The sequence below is a fragment of the Rhinoderma darwinii genome, chromosome 4, assembly GCF_050947455.1.
Source record: "Rhinoderma darwinii isolate aRhiDar2 chromosome 4, aRhiDar2.hap1, whole genome shotgun sequence".
NCBI lineage: Eukaryota > Metazoa > Chordata > Amphibia > Anura > Rhinodermatidae > Rhinoderma > Rhinoderma darwinii.
In genome coordinates, this window is record NC_134690.1 from 189,793,998 (window position 1) to 189,816,824 (window position 22,827).

Genomic DNA, 22,827 nt, shown 5'->3' on the forward strand with positions numbered 1-22,827 from the left:
GGTTATTGTTACAGGCCTAAGTATAAATAAGATCATTAGGCAGATCTCTGTACCGTTCATTCATATATTTGTACATTGTAATTAAATTGCCCCAAGCTATCTTTTGTCTAAACTGTATAACCCCAAGTTTGATAACCTTTCTTAGTACTGCATTCCACCCATTCCCCTAATTACCTTGGTTGCCCTTCTTTGCACCTGTTCTAGTTCAGTTATGTTCTTCTTATACGCAGGTGCCCACAATTCTATACATTACTCCATGTGTGGTCTGACTAGTGATTTATATAGAGGCAAAACTATGTTCTTGTCATGAGCATCTATGCCTGTTTAGATGCATCGCATGAATTTATTTGCCTTGGCAGCAGCTGCCTGGCACTGGTTGATAAAGTTAAGTTTACAGTCCATCAATATCCCCAGGTCTTTTTCAGTGTCAGTTTTACCCAGTGTTTTACTATTTAATGAAGATATGTAGAATTTGTTTTCTCGGCCCAAGTGCATAATTTGACATCTATCCACATTAATCTTAATTTGACATGTGTCCACTCACAACTCCAGCTTCTCCAAATCCCTCTGTAATATGATATTATCCTCGATTACTTGCAGGAAGGTTTGCAGTTGGGGACCACAAGGTTGAAGGGGTTATACAATATCATAAAAACATGGCTGCTTCCTTCTAAAAACAGCACCACTCCTGTGCACTGGTTGCGTGTGGTATTGCAGCTCAGTCCATTCACTTCTGCAGTACCAGACACAACTAATTGAAATGTATAGTGCTGTTTCCAGAAAAAAGAAGCCATGCAAATGGTGGTTACTATACTGTAATCTGAATGAAAACAAGATTTTATCATGTAGATTAATTTAAACAGACAAATTTGGAAGTTTTGAAATTAAGGGGTCAAAACTAATAATCGATGGATAATTGGAACGAGAACCACCAAAAATAAGTTGGCTGTAGAAGGTATTCTATTACTTACAAGTAGATAAATAGATACATTCTAGGGCCTTACTAAGTATCAAAACCAGTGGTCTACAGCCTTTGGCTCTACAACTGTTGCAAAACTGCAACTCTCAGCATACAACTGGATAAATACATAGTGGGGCCCTAGTGAGTATCAAAAACAGTGGTCTCCAACCTGTGGCCCTCCAGGTGCTGCAAATATATAACTCCCTGCATACATATACAGATAAAAATATCACATTAAAGAAAAATATAATGTCAAAGTATGCATTAATCATATTGTCACATTTAGTCATTGACTGGTAGTGCAATCAGAATGCAAACAGACATTATAATAAGCCATGAGACGTGTAGATAGTTTCGTATCCTGTTTCTGAGGAGTGTTAAAGTCATCATACATAATTCATAATAACAATTAGTTATGTACTGGAATGTGTAATCAATCCTTTATCAGTTTTATTATAGTGCACATTCGTCTGTGTTTTCAATTATTGAAAGTATAGGCCTCATGTAAAGTTTGAGTCTTGAAGATCCTTTGAAAGACAAAAATATAAACAATGAAGTGTTTCACTTGAATACACAATGCAGGCAACTCTATTATGAGCAGAAGATTAAACGTCAACTGTGATCAACCTAAACCACGGTGTATGTTAATAAACTAGAGTTTAAAAGAAAAAAAGCTTTTCAACACAAGCTTTCTAATGCAAAAATAACATTTATATGCCACAAATCATGCACAAAATCAGAATCTAATATAATGCTTTGTAATTTGCAGTTTTACACAAGGACATTGGCCCCTGCAGAGCTGCTACCATAACAGGCACCCTCTCCAGGATTTCGCTGAACGATGAAGAAGAGGAAAAGGCGATGATCCCAGAAGGAATGAGCTACTCTACCTTGCCAGGAAACATCATTTCTAAAGTTATTATTCAACAACCATCTGCTTTGCACATGCCCATGAGTATGGCCGAAATGGCTGATCAGTGTCTAAAAAAAGAGAATAGTGAATTACGACGAACTGTGTACTTATGCACAGATGACAACCTCAGAGCTGGAGACATAGACATGGTCCATCCCCAGGAGCGAATGATGGAGAGTGACTACATTGTAATGCCAAGAGGCTCTGGGAACATGCAGTTACAAATGAAAGATGAAAATAAAATGAACATAGCTATGGATACATTGCCTCACGAGAGGCTATTACACTACAAAGTCAATCCTGAATTTAGCATGAATCCAGCTGTAATGGAACAATTTGGTATAAATTTAGATCAGCATCTCCTGTCTCAAGAACACATGCAGAGCCTTCCTTTTGAACCTCGCACAGCAGTAAAGAACTTCATAGCCTCAGAAATGGATGACAGTGCAGGATTATCAAGGAGTGAAACAGGTTCAACAATATCTATGAGCTCCCTAGAGGTTTGTAATATACAGTTTTTACATGGATTTCATATGTATTACAACGATATATACATCATATATGAGAACTAGAGCAAGTTCTTGTCCAAGGTTTTCGTGCTAGCTTGCCATTATTGATAATACCTATATCCAAATTCCTTATTTACCTCATACCCGGATTGTAAATCCTATATATATATATATATATATATATATATATATATATATATATATATAATTGCGATGATAGATAGATAGATAGATAGATAGATAGATAGATGATAGATAGATAGATAGATAGATAGATAGATAGATAGATAGATAGATAGATAGATGAAAAAGTGTATTTCGCTTGATAATTTTTAGAGCGTCCTCGTGTTTTTTAAAAATAACAGCAGATAGAGCATGATCACAAGATTATAACGCAGATTTAATGCAGTAATTATATGTCATTTATATACACATAAAATGGCACATGGAGTAGAAGTGATAACTACAGAGGAGAAAAATATATAAAAGAAAATGCATAAAACAACATGTAATTGTAGTGCAGTTTAAAAAGGCACGTTAAATGCATTTTTAGAATTTTCATTATGTGTTTTTCATGTGTTTCTAATCTACTTTGTCATGGTGGTTCATTTAAAGAAAAAAACTTGAACTGACAATAAATGAGGTAGTAAACCGGTCAGTTCAATATTAATTTACATGCCACTGAATTTAAAGGGGTTTGCCCACGAGGGACATTTATGACATATCCACAGGATATGTCATAAATGTCAGATAGATGCGGGTCCCATCTCTGAAACGGGGCCCCTAAACGTTCTACCTCTTTGTGTCTCGGCTGATTTCCGACCATGAAGGTGAAAACAGCGTAACTTGCTGAGCTACGCTGTTTACCTAAGCCCCATAGAACTGAATGGTAATTATGGAAACAGCGTTGCTCGCATGCTACGCTGCTTCCGTAACTGCTATTCACTACTATGGGAGTTACGGAAACAGCGAGCTATGCTGTTTTCATAACTCCCGACCATAAAGTCAGGAAGTGGCCGGGAGTCAGTGATAGCAGACAAAGCTAGAACGGGGTTTAGGGGGCCCCATTCTAGAGATAGGTATCCTGTGGATATGTCATAAATGTCCCTCGTGGGAAAACCCCTTTAAGGTGGCCATACACTTTCAATAGCTATCGGCCAAATTCTAGTTCGGCCCACAGCTATTCCTATTGAATTCCCCATATACATTCACACTCACCTCGGCCAACCGTGCATGTGTTTTCAATGGGAAAAGTGGTGTAAGCCACTGCCAGACACCAATACCTGAGAACAAAAAGATCGGACGTTAAAATTCAACCTGCCTGATTCTTCTTTACACCAACCTTATCTGTAGAGGGAGAGTTGGTAGGACCTCATACACATTAGACGGTCGGTCGTATATGCCCCCAATTACTGAAATGGACAGGGTGATATATATATATATTCCCGCTCCTGAAGTGAAGCAGATGAATAAGCTCAGAGTATATTGTATTAGACATAGGAAAGAGAAAATTTTTGTCAAAGCTTCAGAACGCATAGTGTCAACATTAAGTTGATTTTAATTGATGATGGCGTACATTTTGTTACTTTGATAACTAATTACGTATCTTTTTAGCTGCATTAATGTCTATAATGCTTTTTAATCTTCACATGTCTAAATGAAACATTACTGCTGTTTAGCTGATAAGCAATCTAGAAGAACTCTGAACCCATTACTTGCTCAATATTTTCACAACAGAAGATGGCACAATGAGGCATTTCAGTTCAAGTATGCAACAGCAATCTAATATTGATACAAAAAATGTATGCTTACATTTAACTCTTCATTTCTCAATAAGACATATCTTAAATATAATGTTGATGAGGAAGATGATAATTTACTATTATAATTGATTAATTATTATTATTATTATTATTATTATTATTATTATTATTATTATTATTATTACTACTACCTGGCTTTCTTTTACTATTATTTTTGTCATTCGACTTTAGGTTAGAGATAATTCTGAATGATAAAAGTCAAGTCAAAGCACCCTGAATTAAAATGACAATGAGTAGGCTATTAAGTTGGAATGTATAAAAAAACAATTGCATTATATTTGTTTTATATAATTCAAACATCTCTCAGTATATAACTTTTGTAGGCAAAAAATTAATTTTCTTAAAATTAAATCTTTCAAATAAATCAGAAAATTCCAGAAAGACAACCAAATCATATAAGACATTATCCTGTTTACGAGTAGAATCTTTCCAAAGTATACTAGAGGCAGTTGGGTAAGTCAGTAAATCAGTGAATTTATACACTTTGGCGTACACTTTCATCCTTGTAAACCTTTTAAAACTGTTGTTTGCAAACAAAACAAAAACCTCTCATATTAATGGAATTTTTCTTTTAATCCCAAGAGGAGACTATGAATAAAGACTCACACAAAAGACACAGATACTCTAGGTTGTGCTGCTTCTGTTGTTGTTGTTGTTGTTGTTGTTGTTGTTGTTGTTGTTTTTAAGTGTGGTTCATACTGATGTTTTGTAAAGAAACAATACCACAATTATACGATACCACATGTTTGTTACTATCAAATGTCTCACACCATGTATCAGATTCATTGCCTAACTTCCATTGCACAGGACTATGCTGTATAGACAGACTGTGCCATTCAGGCATGACCGACAGTCTCTACTACATGATCACTGCCGAGTCACGTGCGGTCTCCTGGCAGTCCAGCATAGAGACAATTTCTGCCTTGTATCAGATTACCAGAAATTCTGTACTTTCTATTGTTGTATATGGCAAATTATACATTTTAAATCTTTAATAAATGCATCTTTTTATTCAAGATAGAACTTTGTAGGTTTCAAAAGCAGCAAATTGGCTCTAGATCCCATGTTTATCAAGTGCATCTCAATCCTAGCACATCGGTTAACATAATTTTAATAAAACTAGGCTGTCATTAACCTTCATATTTTATTCCTCAATATACAACATTGAATCTCATCTACCATGTTTTCACATAACTTCCTTATATATCCTGGTCAGCTTGTTCGATCAATATGTTTTACATAGATGATACCTACTGTGCAATGTGTTTGTCCTGTTTCACTGATTAATTGACAGTTGCTAGATTGCAATTTTCAAGTCCTTAATATCATTGACAGGAAAAAGATCTCCACATTTCAATGGATCAAGTCCCCAAATTTGCCACTACTCTTATGTCTTGGACAGCTGAACTGTTAATGTTCATGCCCCTCTTAAATCACGTAATTCAGGGTTGCAGTAACCAGACAACAGATAGAGGATGATTCATGTTATTTAGACCTGTTTGTGTCTTTTGTGGGAGTAATTTCTTGAGATTGGAAGAACACCTTTTTCTTTTACAAATGCCATACAAGTTTACAAGCATGAAAGTATATCACAAAGTGATCCAGTCCTGGAAATTACCCAACTAACTCTGGTAGTAGTAGTTTGATCTATTTGATTTATTTTATTTTCTGGAATGTATTAGTTTATTTGCAGGACTGAAAATGATTGAATGTCTTCTTGCTACATATTACGTTCAGTTCAATAATTTATCTGTTTTTGCCCATGTTTATAGCTATACTATAATTATTACATATTAATAAGGTTGAGAAAACTATACATTTACATCATGCTCAATGCTGAAAGGCATTAATCAGATAATCTAATTATAATCCAGACATTAGTAATTCACAATAAAAGCAGCGGATTTAAGCATGATCAAAAGGCCATTTTATAGACGTATAGTGTTTATTTATTAAGTTTTAGTGGGTTGCAGTATAAGGTTGTGTTGTTGCCTCTGGCTATTGCGGTTGAAAGAACATGACTGCACTCTGTAGTCACTAAGGCTTTGTGAAGAAAACAAGTGAACCATATCTGAAATATATCACACTTGCTTGGTTATAGCCAATTAAACAAATGTAGCCAAGTTTATCTTGACTCTGATAACTTGCTACAGCATGATATCACACAACAAAAGCCATTGAAAAGTCATTCAATAGGTCAAGTTAAAGTTTCTTGACACTGTGTATTTAATGCAAGTCAAAATAAAGATGGCTACATCTGTGTTTGACCAATTACTATGTCTCTAGTCACATTCTTAGGTGGTTTAATATAGAGAGTTTTGTGTTTCATGATATGTCAATAATAATTATACCGCAACAATCAATAAGTCATGGCATACAACACTGGTCAATGGTTTCCAGTAGCAAGGATAACCATGATCATAGGAAACGGCTGATTTTAGGCCAGTACACTATTGGAGAGCAGCCCGCATATGCATGGTTGCTGTACTTAGAATGAAAGGGAGTTATGGAATGTGCCAAGTGCTCTCAAAAGCAAATGGGACTAAAACCTTGTGGGAAAACAATTTTAAGATAAAATTACCAAATACACTTTTATATACTGTTTTTACTGTTCATGGAAAGGGGTTTGAAAAAGTTGTAGCATGGTATATGCAAATTAGCTAGAATCCTGACAATCTAATTCCCTGAGCAGAGCCGCCATCAAGGTGATGCCGATGTCAGGGTCCCAGATTCACCTGTGTGCTGCCACCCACCGACTAACCACCAGCTTCCGCTTGGGAGCTTCATTAATTCACAGATAAAATTAAATGGTCCTATTTAATAGGCAATAATGTGCAAACCTGGTTCTCTAACATGGTACCCTTCATTCAGTATAAATCCACAGGCCCTGTCACGGCTGTGTTTCATTCCTGAACCTGCCTTGTATCTGAGTCGTGTCATGCCTGCTGGATACACCATCCAGTTTCATTTGCCATCCCTATTGCTATCCGTCACGTCTGGCGCAACCTGCCAAACCTAGCCCCATCTGTGCCGGAGCCCTGCCGTTGTCTGGACTATCTCAGGTACCCTTGTGCTACGCATGTCTTCCACAAGACTGAGCAAAGACTGTGAGTTGGCCAGCTGCCTCTTCGCTACGGCGGAGTGACCTAGCGGGTCTACATACCCTAGATTGTGACAGTACGCTCGGGCCATGGAACCCGCTGGCCAATCTAAGACAGCAGTTCAGGCCAACACAGATGGATATGCGTGACCTATGTGCATGACAGGATCAACTCCTCGTGGCTGTAAACTCCATCATCGCCCGACTGGATCAACTCCCTGCTCCTCCTCTGGATTCTGCTGCTGTTCCACTGCCCGTTACTCCAACTATCTGTTCCGGATCCACAGTTTCGCTGCCTCTTCTTCCTCGCTATGATGGTGACCCTAGAGCCTGTAGAGGGTTCATCAATCAATTTACTATTCACTTTAGACTGAGAACTCATCTCTTCCCCTCTTATGAGACCAAGGTAGCGTTCATTATCTCCCTCCTCGCTGGCAAGGCCCTCACATGGGCCTAGCCTTGTTCTTGCAGACTTTTCGTGCCATGTTCGAGGAGCCGGGTCGAACATCCTCCACAGCGGCCACTCTGCTAACCCTCAAGCAAGGAGGGTCCACAGTAGGAGAGTATGCCACCTCCTTCCATACCCTGGCAGCAGAGTTGGCATGGAACAATGAAGCATTGGTGGCAGCCTTTCGGCAGGGACTGTCCTCACACATCAAGGACGGGAGAGACGTTTTCATAGATTGACACCCTCGTTCCAGAGACCACTACTGCCTCTCCTGTTGCTCTACCTGAAGAACCACTGCAGGTAGGGAGAGTCAGGTTGTCCGAGCAGGAGAAACAGTGCAGACTCTCTTCAGGTCTGTGTCTGTATTGCGGCCTTAAAGGTCACTTTGTGCGCCAATGTCCACAAAAGCCCGGAAACTTCAGCCCCTAGGGTTGGTTGGAGAGGCAACTCTAGGTTGGACGACGCCAAACGTCAAAACCTCTTCCAAATTATCTATTCCTCTGACCATTATCTCGGGAGAGACATCACACTCCTCCTCTGCCTATCTAGATTATGGGGCAGCTGCAAATTTCATCCAGCAGGAGCTAGTGGTTCGTCTACATCTACCCACATTTCTTCTAGAGAGACCCCTGGTTGTTGCTTCTGTAAATGGACTACCATTGCCCAATCCTAATGTGTCTATCACTAAACCACTGACATTACAAATCAGAGTTCTTCACTCGGAACAGATCACCTTCCTCGTCCTGCCTAAAGCCATAAACCTGATCCTGCTGGGCCTGCCTTGGCTTCGTGTACACTCCCCGGTCCTTGACTGGAATTCTGGAGAGGTCCTCCAATGGGGGCCCAGATGCCTTAGCCGCTTCCTGCCACAGGTCTGTCCTGTTTTGCCTCCACTGCCTCAGTCACTCTCCAAACTACCATCTCATTATGCTGGTTTTGCAGACGTCCTCAGTAAGGGGGAGGCATAGTCTCTTCCTCCTCATTGCATCTATGGCTGCCCTGTTGACTTACTCCCTGATTCTTCACCACCTCGAGGATGCGTTTATCCTCTTTCCCTGCCAGAGACCCTAGCCATGTCTGCCTACGTTAAGGAGAACCTCGAGAGAGAGGGTTCATCTGGAAATCTTCCTCCCCGGTCGGAGACTGATTCTTCTTCGTGAAAAAGAAGGACGGATCTCTTCATCTATGTATCAACTATTGAGGTCCAAACCAAATTACGGTTAAAAATAAGTATCCTCTGCCGCTCATCTCATCAAGGTATTCACGAAGCTGGATCTACGCTGAGCATATCATTTTGTCTGTATCCGCAGAGGAGATGAATGGAAAATCGCATTTAACACACGTGATGGCCATTACGAATACCTTGTGATACCTTTTGGACTATGTAACGCTCCAGCTGTGTTCCAAGAATGTGTAAATTAAATTTTTCGGGATCTGCTGTATGTCTGTGTGGTGGTCTATCTAGACGACATCCTGATTTACTCACCTGATTTGATGACACATCGGCAACACGTTCACCAATTTCTGTCGCGATTGGTGGGAGAATCACCTTTATGCTAAACTTGAGAAATGTGTGTTCGAAAAAAAACTTCTGCCCTTCCTGGGCTACATTGTATCTGACCGTGGCCTCAAGTTGGAACCAGAGAAGGTGAGATTTGTCTTAGAGTGGCCACGCCCCCACCGGGTCTTCGGTCCATACAAAGATTTCTGGGATTCGCAAACTTCTATCGGCAATTTATCCCTAACTTCTCATTTCTGACTGCTCCAATCTCAGCCCTCACCAAGAAGGGGGTGAACGCCAAGGTTTGGCCTCCAGAGGCAAAATCGGCATTTACTAAGCTCAAGAGCGCTTTCACTTCAGCATCTGTTCTTCACCACCCTGAAGATTCTCTGCAGTTTTTTCTGGAAGTGGATGCATCTTCCGTTGGTGCTGGAGCACTACTATGTCCAATGAACTCTAAGGGCAAGATGGTGGCCTGTGGCTTCTTCTCGAAATTGTTTATCCCCAGCAGAGCGCAACTATTTAATCAGGGATCGGGAAGTGCTGGCCGTCAAGTTGGCATTAGAGGAATGGAGACACTTGCTGGAGGGCGCGGTTCACCCTATTGTCATTTATACGGACCACAAGGACCTTACATACTTACAGTTAGCACAACTACTAAATCCTCGCCAAGCCAGGTGGTCGTTCTTCGCCAGGTTTCAATTCTTGCTTCACTTCCGCCATGCTGATAAGCATGTGAAGACTTTTGTCTGCATTGCTGACAGAAGGAGAATTCTCCGCTGGGGACACAGCTCCAAATTGGCGGGGCACTCAGGTGTTCGAAAGACTCTGGACTTCATAGCCAGTCAGTACGGGTGGCCCCCACTTGCGAGAGATGTGGCAGACTATGTCTCTTCATGTACAAATTGTGCCTCGAACAAGCCTTCCCGCCCCAAACCTACTGGTCTGCTTCTACCCCTGCCCATTCCTGATACCCTTGGCAGCACATTGCTATGGACTTTATCTCGGGCCTTCCTCATTCAGCTGGGTGTACTACGATCTGGGTAGTAGTGGATCAGTTCTCTAAAATGGCACATTTCATTCCTCTAAATGGCCTTCCGTCTGCTCCTCGCCTGGCAAGCCTGTTTATTTCGCACATCTTCCAGCTACACGGACTTCCTCTACATATTGTCTCAGACCGGGGTGTACAGTTTACATCCAAGTTCTGGAGACCCCTGTGCAACCTGCTAGTCGTTAAACTGGACTTCTGTTCTGCCTATCACCCTCAGTCCAATGATTAGGTGTAGAGGACCAACCAGATTTTAGAGAATTACCTTTGTCATTTTGTTTCCGCCCAACACAACAATTGGGTACAACTTCTGCCTTGTGCAGAATTCTCATGCAACAATCACACAAGTGAGTCTACTGCCTCGTCTCCCTTCTACATTGTGTACAGCCAGTATCCCTGAGTTCCTCTTTCTGTGCCAGCCATGACTCATGTACCAGCAGCTAAGGCTGGGTTCACACGACCTATTTTCAGACATAAACGAGGCGTATTATGCCTCGTTTTACGTCTGAACATAGGGCTCCAATACGCCGGCAAACATCTGCCCATTCATTTGAATGGGTTTGCCGACGTACTGTGCAGACGACCTGTAATTTACGCGTCGTCGTTTGACAGCTGTCAAACGACGACGCGTAAATTGACTGCCTCGGCAAAGAAGTGCAGGACACTTCTTTGCAACGTAATTTGAGCCGTTCTTCATTGAAGTCAATGAAGAGCAGCTCAAGATTACAGGCGTCAAAGACGCCTCGCATAATACGAGGAGCAGCATTTAAGTCTGAAACGAGGCAGCTATTTTCTCCTGAAAACAGTCTGTCTTTTCAGATGTAAAAGCCTCTCATCGTGTGCACATACCCTAATTCTTCTTTTGGCTTTTTTGTTCACATCTGGCAGCAAACTAAGGCAGCAATTCTCCAACCAGTGGATCGCATGAAAAGGCATGCCGATAAAGGAAGAAAAAAGTCCCTCCTCAATTATCTCCTGGAGTCAATGTCTGGCTATCCTGGAGAAACATTCGACTCAAGATACCCTCTCACAAATTCACTCCCAGGTTCCTCGGTCCTTTCGAAGTTCTGCAACGGATTAACCCTGTATCCTATAAACTTTAGTTGCCTCCTACTCTCAAGATCCTCAACTCATTCCACGTGTCCCTCCTTAAGCCTGTGGTTCTGAACCGCTTCAGTACAGCTCCTATGTCTGCAGTTGCCCCCAGCGGTTTTTCTGATGTGTTCGAGGTGAAGGAGATTCTGGACTATAAGAGAGTAGGAGGAAAAACTTTCTATCTAGTGGACTGCAGAGGGTTTGGTCCTGAGGAGAGGTCATGGGAGCCAGAAAAGAACCTCAATGCCCCTATCCTCATAAGGAAGTTCCTCTTACGATTAGGAGGAGGGGGACATAAGGTGGGTACTGTCACGGCCGTGGTCGCGGACTGCTGCCGTTCCTTACCTTGCGACGGCCAGGATCACAGATCCTTGTAGACGCCAGCACTCGCAGCCATCCGGCCTTGCTCAGAGTGTTAAAGTGTATGCTCGGTGCCGGCCTTAAAGGGCCAGCGCACACACATGTTAAAATTCCCTAATTAACCCCTGTTCATCCTGGACTATAAAAAAGTCTTGGCCTTTCCACTCCTTGCCTGAGCGTGTTTGTAGTTTTCCCATGTTTGTATTGCAAATGGGCCCTTAGTGTTTCCCTGCTCCCAGTGTTCCCGTTTCCTGAATCCTATCTCCTGTATCCCGTGCTGTGTTTAATTCCTGAGCCTGCCTTGTATCGGAGTCGTGTCGTGCTTGCTGGATACACCACATCTAGTGTCATCTGCCTTATCTGGTGCCATCCGCCACATCTGGCGCAACCTGCCACACCTAGCCCCATCTGTGCCCGAGCCCTGCCGTTGTCTGGACTATCTCAGGTACACTTGTGCTACGCATCTCTTCCACAAGACCGCGCATAGACTGTGAGTTGGCCAGCTGCCTCTTTTTTACGGCGGAGCGGCATAGTGGGTCCACATACCCTAGATCGTGACAGGCCCCAGTTGGTATTCTGTTACCCCTCCCCATGAACATGCTAAATATATGGTATGGGCCTTAGCGGATGCATAAAAATTATATTATTTTCCTTCCTTTACAAAATCACCACATCACTATACGTGTACTTGTAACCAGTACCAGTCTTTATCAGATGCCCACCAATTGTAATGAACACATAATAGGGAACAAGATGCAGACTGATGGACATAATAGAAAGTTCAGCGGCCCAGTCACACCTGTGCTGGTGGCCATAAGCACAAAGCTACGGCCATAAGGACAAAAATGAATGTAAGCAGCTTTGTCATTTGAGCAGCCAGTAATGAGGCATCTATAGTTACTATGTCTGTTTCTTCTTCACCTTCTCCCTTTCAAGGCTCTTCTTCATGGCAAAAAGTTAATAGGGTACATTACAAGGTGGGGACAGTTCATGTAACCTTGTGTTATCATGTGAAGAGTCCAACTATGTTTGTTATGACTGACAAATACATTATTCAAAAGAAAGTTTGTTTATTCATTATAGCAGCCTTTAGCACACAATAGCTACAAAAGCTTATAAAAAGGATCTAGCAGCACTGGAGATATTTCAAATGAAATCAACTGGATTGTGGAAAAAGGGAAAGAAGTTTTCACAGTTCAAAGGCAGAAAGATTTGACGTTTTCAGCTTGGAAAAAAAAACATAGAGGTATTCTTAATAAAAAAAAACATGTAAAGGGTTATTACCACCTTATGAAGTGATAGTCCAACTTGTGGAACCCCCTGCAATCTGAGAACCAAGGGGCCGCAGTTTTTTTTCTCTGGTGCATTTTTGGCACACAATGTCAGATTTTAAGAAATGCCCCCTTGTCGAGCGAAAAAAAAAATGTCCTAAACAGTTAGTAAATGTGGAGCACTGCATGTACACCATTTGAATAGTAAATCTGCCCCATTATTGGCCTTTTTAAGAGCTTATCCAAAATATAAAAAAAGGGTATATTTTCACATGAGGATTTTTATTTTTATAAGCATCTTTTTAGCATGCTCACATCTCATCACAGAATAACTAATTCATTAGTACAAAGGAGGAGGGAAGGATGTGTTAGTCAGTATGGTAACATAAACAAAATAGAGGCCCTCCAGCGGGCTATGGTAAAAACAATTACCAGGACTGTAATCCAACACTTCGGACTCCACTTCATTATGATGACCTTTGAACTTAAAACTTAAAGGACTAGAATATGAATTTGTAATAATATGAAAAGTATAGCTATCCAGAATACCAGAGTATCTGTAAGGTATATGCTCCTTCTTCTTTTCCCACTTTCTAAAACTCAACATAGAAAAGGCTGAATCCACACTTTCCCTAGTCTCACAAGTCTGCTGCCTGGGTAAATTCTTTGATTTTGCCCTGTTTTTTGAACTGCACAACAGATTTCTAACCACCTCCTGCCTCCTCCACCTCAAAAACATTTATGAAATCCACTCATTCATCAATCTTGAGTCAAAAATGCTGGCCTCCCATCTAAAACTCCTGAACCCATCCAATCCACCCTCAACTTTGCTGCTCAGTTAAGCTATCGTACCTCTCCCCTTGTTCAACCTCTACCTCTTTTCTTTGCCAAGTTCTTCACTGGCTACCCATGGCCTAGCGCATTCAGTTAATAAAAATGAAAGGGGTTGTCCAGACATTTTTTATTGATGGCCAATTCTTAGGATAGGTCCTCAATATTAGATCTGTGGGGGGTCCAAATCGAACCCCGACCGATCAGCTGACTGAAGGGGCTGTGGCATTTGTCGCCGCAACCTCTTCAGTGTTTACCAGGTACAGCGCTGTACACATCGGTAGCGGCCGTGCATGGGATTGCAGATCAGTCCCATTTATTTGAATAGGACCGGAACTGCAATCCCAAACAGCATCAAAAATCATTCTGGGGATGTTTGCGTGACGTAAGCGGAACAAGAAGATTTTTAGAAAGCTGTATCATGTGACCAGCAGAAAAAACAGGGTAAATGTAAACTTTTTAGACAAACAGTAAATTAGTAAACCGCTTTAACAATGAGATATAATGCAGATATACAACTTGTCCCCTCTACACATCTCGGATCATCTCCCAATACCTTCCGACACGTAATCTCCCGTCCTCACAAGTCTTCCCTTATTGCTATTCTCTTATCTGCTCTCACATCATCTTGTCCAAGTTTTCTCCAGAGCATCCCCCACATTTTGGAACTTGCTACCCCAACACATAAGGCTCTCTGTGAACAGACATCTTAATAATAATATTGGTAATGTAAAATATGCCCTTTTTTTTTAATAATAATTACATATATGTAAAATGTCAGAAAAGATTATATTGTAACTTAAGACAGCTTGTTTAATTTGGAATATAATTGCAAGGGAGTTAAGTACCAAAACAATTATAATGTCATATAAACCCAGTAGTAATATAATATAGCACAAATTAGAATAAAGTGATTTATTGTGCAGCCCTGTGTGAATTTGTTACATATAAATGCAATGCATTTAAGGAAATATAAAGAAAAATACTGATTTGTGTACGTAAGAAACTGTAATAGCTAAGCAGGACCTTCCACAAATGAAAATGACCTAGCGTCAAAGCCAATGGGGAGATACATTAAGACTGGCATTTCATACATCAGTCTTAAAATAAAGATAGCTGAAGTATAATGTGTCTAATTTACTAAGAGGTACATGCCTCTTATTAAATAAGGCGCATCTCTGGCCATCCGTGCGCTAGAAAGGGAAAACTACGCCAGCTACGAGCTGGCGTAGATCCCTGCCATGATTTACGGCAGAAACCTGGCAGACAAAAGTTAATATATCCCCCCCAATGTATACAAACATATGGTTACAAACAGCACAGAATAACTTTTTTAAGGTGTTCATACCCCTATGGTGGGTACGTACAACATTAATATATATATATATATATATATATATATAAAAAAATATATATATATATATATATATATACACTACCGTTAAAAAATTTGGCGTCACCCAGGCAATTTTGTGTTTTCCATGAAAACTCACACTTATATTTATCAAATGAGTTGCAAAATGACTAGAAAATATAGTCAAGACATTGACAAGGTTAGAAATAATGTTTTTTATTTGAAATAATAATTTTCTCCTTCAAACTTTGTTTCGTCAAAGAATGCTCCATTTGCAGCAATTGCAGCATTGCAGACCTTTGGCATTCTAGCTGTTCATTTGCTGAGGTAATCGGGAGAAATTTCACCCCATGCTTCCAGAAGGCCATCCCACAAGTTGGATTGGCTTGATGGGCACTTCTTGTGTACCATACGGTCAAGCTGCTCCCACAACAGCTCTATGGGGTTGAGAGCTGGAGACTGCGCTGGCCACTCCATTACAGATAGAATACCAGCTGCCTGCTTCTTCCTTAAATAGTTCTTGCATAATTTGGAGGTGTGCTTTGGGTCATTGTCCTGTTGTAGGATGAAATTGGCTCCAATCAAGCGCTGTCCACAGGGTATGGCATGGCGTTGCAAAATGAAGTGATAGCCTTCCTTATTCAAAATCCCTTTTACCTTGTACAAATATCCCACTTTACCAGCACCAAAGCAACCCCAGACCATCACATTACCTCCACCATGCTTGACAGATGGCGTCAGGCACTCTTCCAGCATCTTTTCAGTTGTTCTGCGTCTCACAAATGTTCTTCTGTTTGATCCAAACACCTCAAACTTCGATTCGTCTGTCCATGACACTTTTTTCCAATCTTCCTCTGTCCAATGTCTGTGTGCTTTTGCCCATATTAATCTTTTCCTTATATTAGCCAGTCTCAGATATGGCTTTTTCTTTGCCACTCTGCCCTGAAGGCCAGCATCCCGGAGTCGCCTTTTCACTGTAGACGTTGATACTGGCGTTTTGCGGGTACTATTTAATGAAGCTGCCATTTGAGGACCTGTGAGGCGTCTATTTCTGAAACTAGAGACTCTAATGTACTTGTCTTCCACTTCTCTTTCTACTCTGGTTAGAGCCTGTGTGTGCTGTCCTCTGAAGGGAGTAGTACACACCATTGTAGGAAATCTTCAGTTTCTTGCCAATTTCTCGCATGGAATAGCCTTCATTTCTAAGAACAAGAATAGACTGTCGAATTTCACATGAAAGCTCTCTTTTTCTAGCCATTTTGAGAGTTTAATCGAACCCACAAATGTAATGCTCCAGATTCTCAACTAGCTCAAAGGAAGGTCAGTTTTATAGCTCCTCTAAACAGCAAAACTGTTTACAGCGGTGCTAACATAATTACACAAGGGTTTTCAAGTGTTTTCTAATCATCCATTAGCCTTCTAACACAGTTAGCAAACACAATGTACCATTAGAACACTGGAGTGATGGTTGCTGGAAATGGGCCTCTATACACCTATGTAGATATTGCATTAAAAACCAGACGTTTGCAACTAGAATAGTCATTTAGCACATTAACAATGTATAGAGTGTATTTCTGATTAATTTAATGTTATTTTCATTGAAAAAAACTGCTTTTCTTTCAAAAATAAGGACATTTCTAAGTGACCCTACATTTTTGAATGGTAGTGTATATATAATGTCATTAATGCAGTTTTTATTTAAGGTGAAGATAGGGTTTAAGTAACTGTGTGCAAGGCTTCGCTTTTCTGACTAAAAAAAGATGCCTAGCCTTACTAATCCAAATTGCCCACGGTGGATACTTAGATTAATTCCAGATTTACAGTATTTGTGCAGTAAGATTGATTCCTGTTGTGTATAAAGATTGTGAATATTTACATTATTAAATGTTCCTGAGCTGAAATATTAATGTAGGAGCCGGTTTATTATGAATGATAAGAATGCATATGTTTCAACATAAATCAGATTTGAATACAATTATTAATTTTCTTTTTTTTTTTCCTTTCACAATAGAGAAGAAAATCTCGGTATTCTGACCTTGACTTTGAAGTAAGTTAACATATTCACATTTTTTTTAACTTGCAGCGTCATTGTTTTTGCTAAAGTTTATGACTTTGGTGCAGAAGCTCAGTAAATCTTTCACAATGGTATTTACAACAAAGAGTTGAGCTCAAATGTGACTTTTGGGTCAATGTTTCTATGGTCCTATATGAAAGCCTTTTAGTGTATTTTACAAATGTGAAAATATAAACTCTCATTCTGAGTTATACATTTTTGACATCACAGGCCTTCTGTGTCTATGTCTCCACGATAACACTTCTAGTCTTGTGCCCTGACACTGGGTCGATCCAAATATCTTTCCACTTAAATCTACACATTCTAATTAACCTGATTATGAACAATTAGAAGGGCTGTTTAGCTTTAGATATTCATGTCATATAAACAGGATTTCCATAACTCGGACCCCCAGCATATCTAGAAAATGGGGTTCCCCTAATGTTGACCGCATACAGGAGTAAACTGAATTGAAGCGGTGCTGTGCATGTGCGTGGCATTCCCCATTGAAGTATGTTGGGAGTAATGGACGCAAGCTCCTACATGTGACTGCCACACCTTCCTTGTCTTGCAGAAATAAGGGTTAAATGGTGGAACCCCCACCTATCATACATTTGTCCCATCCAATTTCTAAAGTGGGAATACTTTTAAAAGAATTTACTATAGAGACTCTTCTCACAGATGACCTATAACACAATCTCTAAATGAAGAAGCTGGGAAAAATGCTCCTTGTATCGGGCGGTTCAGTAATTCCACAGAACCATCGGATAAGACTTAAAACAATTTATTAGTAAACATGCTAAAAACCAATAAAAGTTACTGCTGCAACGCGTTTCAACCTTTATTGTTTTTTAGCATGTTTACTAATAAATTGTTTTAAGTCTTATCCGATGGTTCTGTGGATTACTGGACCACCCACACAAGAGCGCCCGATACAAGGAGCATTTTTCCCAGGTTCTTTATTCTAAGTGACCACGGTAAAGAAACCCCAGCATTGGAGCTATCAACCGTGGGTCTGCTCCAGGGGCTTGCACAGTGTGTCCGAGACCAAGGTGAATTCACCTGACGTGCAGTAAAGTCAAGTTGTGCCTATATGTTATCACCTTAGAAGAGCGCCGTTTTAGTTATTATTTTTCTTTTTTTTTTTTCACATATCAAGCACAATCTCTAAATGTTATATCATCTATCTATCTATCTATCTATCTATCTATCTATCTATCTATCTATCTATCTATCTATCTATCTATCTATCTATCTATCTATCTATCTATCTATCTATCTATCTATCTATCTATCTATCTAAAAATATACAGAAGTAGGCAGCACTCCAAATGATGGTGAAAAAAAGTGAATTTCATAATTCATCCTGGTGTCCGCACCAGGGCGAATAACGAAATTTATTTTTTTTCACCATCATTTGGAGTGTTGCCTACTTCTGTATATTTTTGGATATTTAATAGGCAATTGGTCGGATCCCTGAGGTGCGCACCCTCCCATTTTTTTATACTGGTGCTGCTGGACGGTGGACTCTATCTATCTATCTATCTATCTATCCATCCATCTATCATCTATCTATCTATCTATCTATCTATCTATCTATCTATCTATCTATCTATCTATCTATCTATCTATCTATCCATCCATCCATCCATCCATCCATCCATCCATCCATCCATCCATCCATCCATCCATCCATCCATCTATCTATCTATCTATCTATCTATATATCTGTCTGTATTGAGATTATATATATATATATATATATATATCTGTATTTAGGTTTTGGGAGTTGCTATTACATTTGTAGGCCACATTTTTAAAGAAAGACAATTAATCTCTTTTAAGGATTTACAATCCGGGTTTGAGGTAAATAAGAAATTTGGATATTGGTATTATCAATAATGGCAAGCTAGCACGAAAACCTTGGACAAGAACTTGCTCATGGTCCAAAAGCACTTTTCTTTAGAATGTATTCTTGAGATGAATGCAGTTTAGACTTCTCTTTCAACTTTATATAAAATAATTATAAATTTACATTCATGCAACACTTCTTTCACAAGTTAAAGGTGTTGGAAAAGGGATTAAGGCCCAATAAGTCCGGCGAAATGGGTGAATATTTATAAGAACGGGGAGGAGATTTCGGTTAGCGCAAACTATGTTTTGGTTCAGTTGAATATTACACTTCGTTTGTATTATACTTCTTTACTTTTAAAATCGGCTTAACTCAGGATTCTAAATGCCATAGATGCCAACTCCCGGTGGCAGAGTTCTGGCATATGGTATGGGATTGCCCAGCTATTGATTCATACTGGTCTTTGATATTTAAAGACGTTTTGTCCAAGTTAGATCGTGACATACCCAAGTCTGCTCAGTTAGCACTTTTGAATTGTACCAAAGAGTTGGTAATGGCGGAGTTTTCGCAAATGCAAATTTGGCTTATCTTGAGAGTTCGACTGCTTGCAAAATCAGCTATTGCAATGAAATGGATGGCAGAACTCTCCCCCTTTCTCTTTGAATGGAGAAATATTGTTATTAAAATAAAAATGTATGAGGAAATTCTAGCTAAAAAGCTAAATCAATTGCATAAATGGGAGGAATTTTGGGGTATCTGGAACTGAGGTGAAGTGGAGACGCGGTTGGGGCTTTATTAATATTTTTTTTTATTCCTTGGATCCGGAGTGTGACGGTGAGGAATTTTTAGGGTATTGCGTAAATTGTTATTTTACATTATTTTCTTTTTCGGTTGTACCACAATAAGTTGCTAAATAAAATATTTAAAAAAACAAAAAAAGACAATGTTGCGGTAGTAACCAAATATGAAAGGAAATAATAAAAAGTTGTTTGAAAAAAAAAAAGAAGGAAAGAAATCCTTTGTAGAAGAGACCAAAAGAACTTTACAAAGCATCTTCATCAAAGGGTGACATTGGATAATTGTGCCAGGGGGATGGTCAATTGGCATGAGTTCTAGGAAATAAAAAATAGAAATCTGTCTGCAGTATACTATTGTGGTGTGATTAGCTATATATTTGTTATCTATCGGATGTTTTCTGCAATGCATAGAGTTCGTTTCTTAAAGGGGGCAATAATTTTCCTACCACATGTGGCCCTACCATATTCTTTGTATCTCTATTTCTACATATTTAGCCACTTATGATTACAATATTATTAGTGGGGTGCACCAAGACAGAAGTGATAAATTATCAACACACAAAAAGTTTCCAGCAGCATATAGCAGAACATTGATATCAAATTCATATAATCATTCTGCACACTGAAGTGCATCTTGTCATGGTACCATAGGAATTAGGTCACAATATACATCTCAGATTAATAACATAATTGCATCAATTATAAGAGCAGTCATTTCTATGAATCCTGTGATCTACGCCCTCCCTCATTCTGCTGTTATCCAACTTGATGTCACCAGAAACAGGTGAGTATAGGATGTTTTTCTAGGAAAATTTTCAAAGACAAAAATATGCAGATGCACACACTGGGCGCTAATATATATATATATATATATATATATATATATATATATATATATATATATATATATATATATATATTATTTTTGTATTATTATTTTTTTATATGTATTATAAAAGAAAAAAGATTGCAGCACTCCACATCAGTGGCGTAACTACCGCCATAGCAGCCGTAGCGACTGCTACGGGGCCCGCGGCATGAGGGGGCCCGTGTCGCCCGCCGGCACGGGCCCCCACCATGGCCGCAGGCTCCGCTAGCACCCGCTATGGCTGCTACAGCGGGACGCCACTGAACACTACGGCAGAGCAGGGAGGTATCTCCCCGCTCTGCCATTAAACGAAAGACATGTATCCCCTATCCACAGGATAGGGGATACATGTGTGATCGCTGGCAGCGATAGGGAGAACGGGGGACTGAAAGTCCCCTGAAGTTCTCCATCACAAACCTCGGACTTCCGGGGTCTGTGTCGGCAGCTCTGTAGAAATTAATGGAGCGCCGGTCGCGCTTGTGCGCATGCGTGACCAGCGCTCCTTTCATTTTTATTGAGCTGCGCAGATGCCGGAAGTCAGAGGTTAGTCATGGAGAACTTCAGGGGACTTTCAGTCCCCCGTTCTCCCTATCGCTGCCAGCGATCACACATGTATCCCCTATCCTGTGGATAGGGGATGCATGTTATTTGTAGGACACACTATAGGTCGCATTTTTTTTGGGGGGGTTGGCTGTATGGCGTTCCCTGCAGGGTGGGCTGTATGGCGTTCCCTGCAGGGGGGGCTGTATGGCGTTCCCTGCAGGGGGGGGGGCGCTGTATGGCGTTCCCTGCAGGGGGAGCGCTGTATGGCATTCCCTGCAGGGGGGGGCGCTGTATGGCGTTCCCTGCAGAGGGGGGCTGTATGGCGTTCCCTGCAGGGGGCGCTGTATGGCGTTCCCTGCAGGGTGGGGTGCTGTATGGCGTTCACTGCAGGGGGCGCTGTATGGCGTTCCCTGCAGGGGGAGGCACTGTATGGCATTCCCTACAGGGGGGGCTGTATGGCGTTCCCTACAGGGGGGCTGTATGGCGTTCTCTACAAGGGGGGCTGTATGGCATTCTCTACAGTGGGGGCTGTATGACGTTCGCGCCATACAGCCCCCTCTGTCGATAACGCCATACAGTCCCCCTGTAGATAACGCCATACAGTCCCCCTGTAGATAACACCATACAGTCCCCCCTGTAGATAACGCCATACAGTCCCCCTGTAGATAACGCCATACAGTCCCCCCTGTAGATAACGCCACACAGTCCCCCCTGTAGATAACGCCACACAGTCCCCCCTGTAGATAACACCACACAGTCCCCCCTGTAGATAACGCCACACAGTCTACAGGGGGGGCTGTATGGCGTTATCTACAGGGGGGGCTGTATGGCGTTATCTACAGGGGGGGCTGTAAAAAAAGGCACTATCTACAAGGGGGGGGGTTGTGTGACACCCAGGGGAGGGGGGGCCCCAGTCAAAAGTTTGTTATCGGGCCCAGTCTTTCCTAGTTACGCCCCTGCTCCACATTAAGGTCCAGTAAGAAAATCTCTGGTTTTATTTACCCACGTTTAGAGCCAAGCAATATTTTAGTTCCACCATGGAACTTTTTTCAAGCAAAGTGTACATGTGATCAAAGTATTTAAGACATGTGAACTACTTACATCATTAATAAAAATTGAAACATTAAAGTGACACTTTAATATACAATCATAGCAGTATGGATGTAGCCATCTTTAACTTGACTCTGATAACTTGCTGCAACGTGATATTACACAACAAAAGCTATTGAAATGTCATTGAAAAAGTCAAGGTAAAGGATCTTGCCACTGTGTATTTAATGCGTTAAAAGTCAAGATAAAGACGGCTACATCTGTACATATACATCATAGATATGATCAATGTATAAAGTGCAAAGTAGTCATATAGTGCATAGTGTACATAACAGTGGTAAAAATATTAAAAACATGAATTGGTCATTACTAACAGTTGTATACATCTGTAGTGGAGATGGGACAGCCATTCATTCATCAATTCATAGGGAATCATGGAAATCATGTGTA

The 22,827-nt window shown here is 40.6% G+C and overlaps 1 protein-coding gene across 7 annotated transcripts in view; it reads left to right on the forward strand.

Moving 5' to 3' along the window:
- The window catches only part of ADGRB3 (adhesion G protein-coupled receptor B3), an 806,266-nt gene that overhangs the window by 741,467 nt on the left and 41,972 nt on the right, over positions 1-22,827 (forward strand). For all 7 annotated transcript variants that reach the window (XM_075861993.1, XM_075861997.1, XM_075861996.1 and 4 more), the window contains 2 exons: positions 1,731-2,374; positions 17,226-17,261. In XM_075861993.1, coding sequence (XP_075718108.1) covers positions 1,731-2,374; positions 17,226-17,261 — 680 coding nt within the window. The remainder of the gene's footprint in view (positions 1-1,730; positions 2,375-17,225; positions 17,262-22,827) is intronic.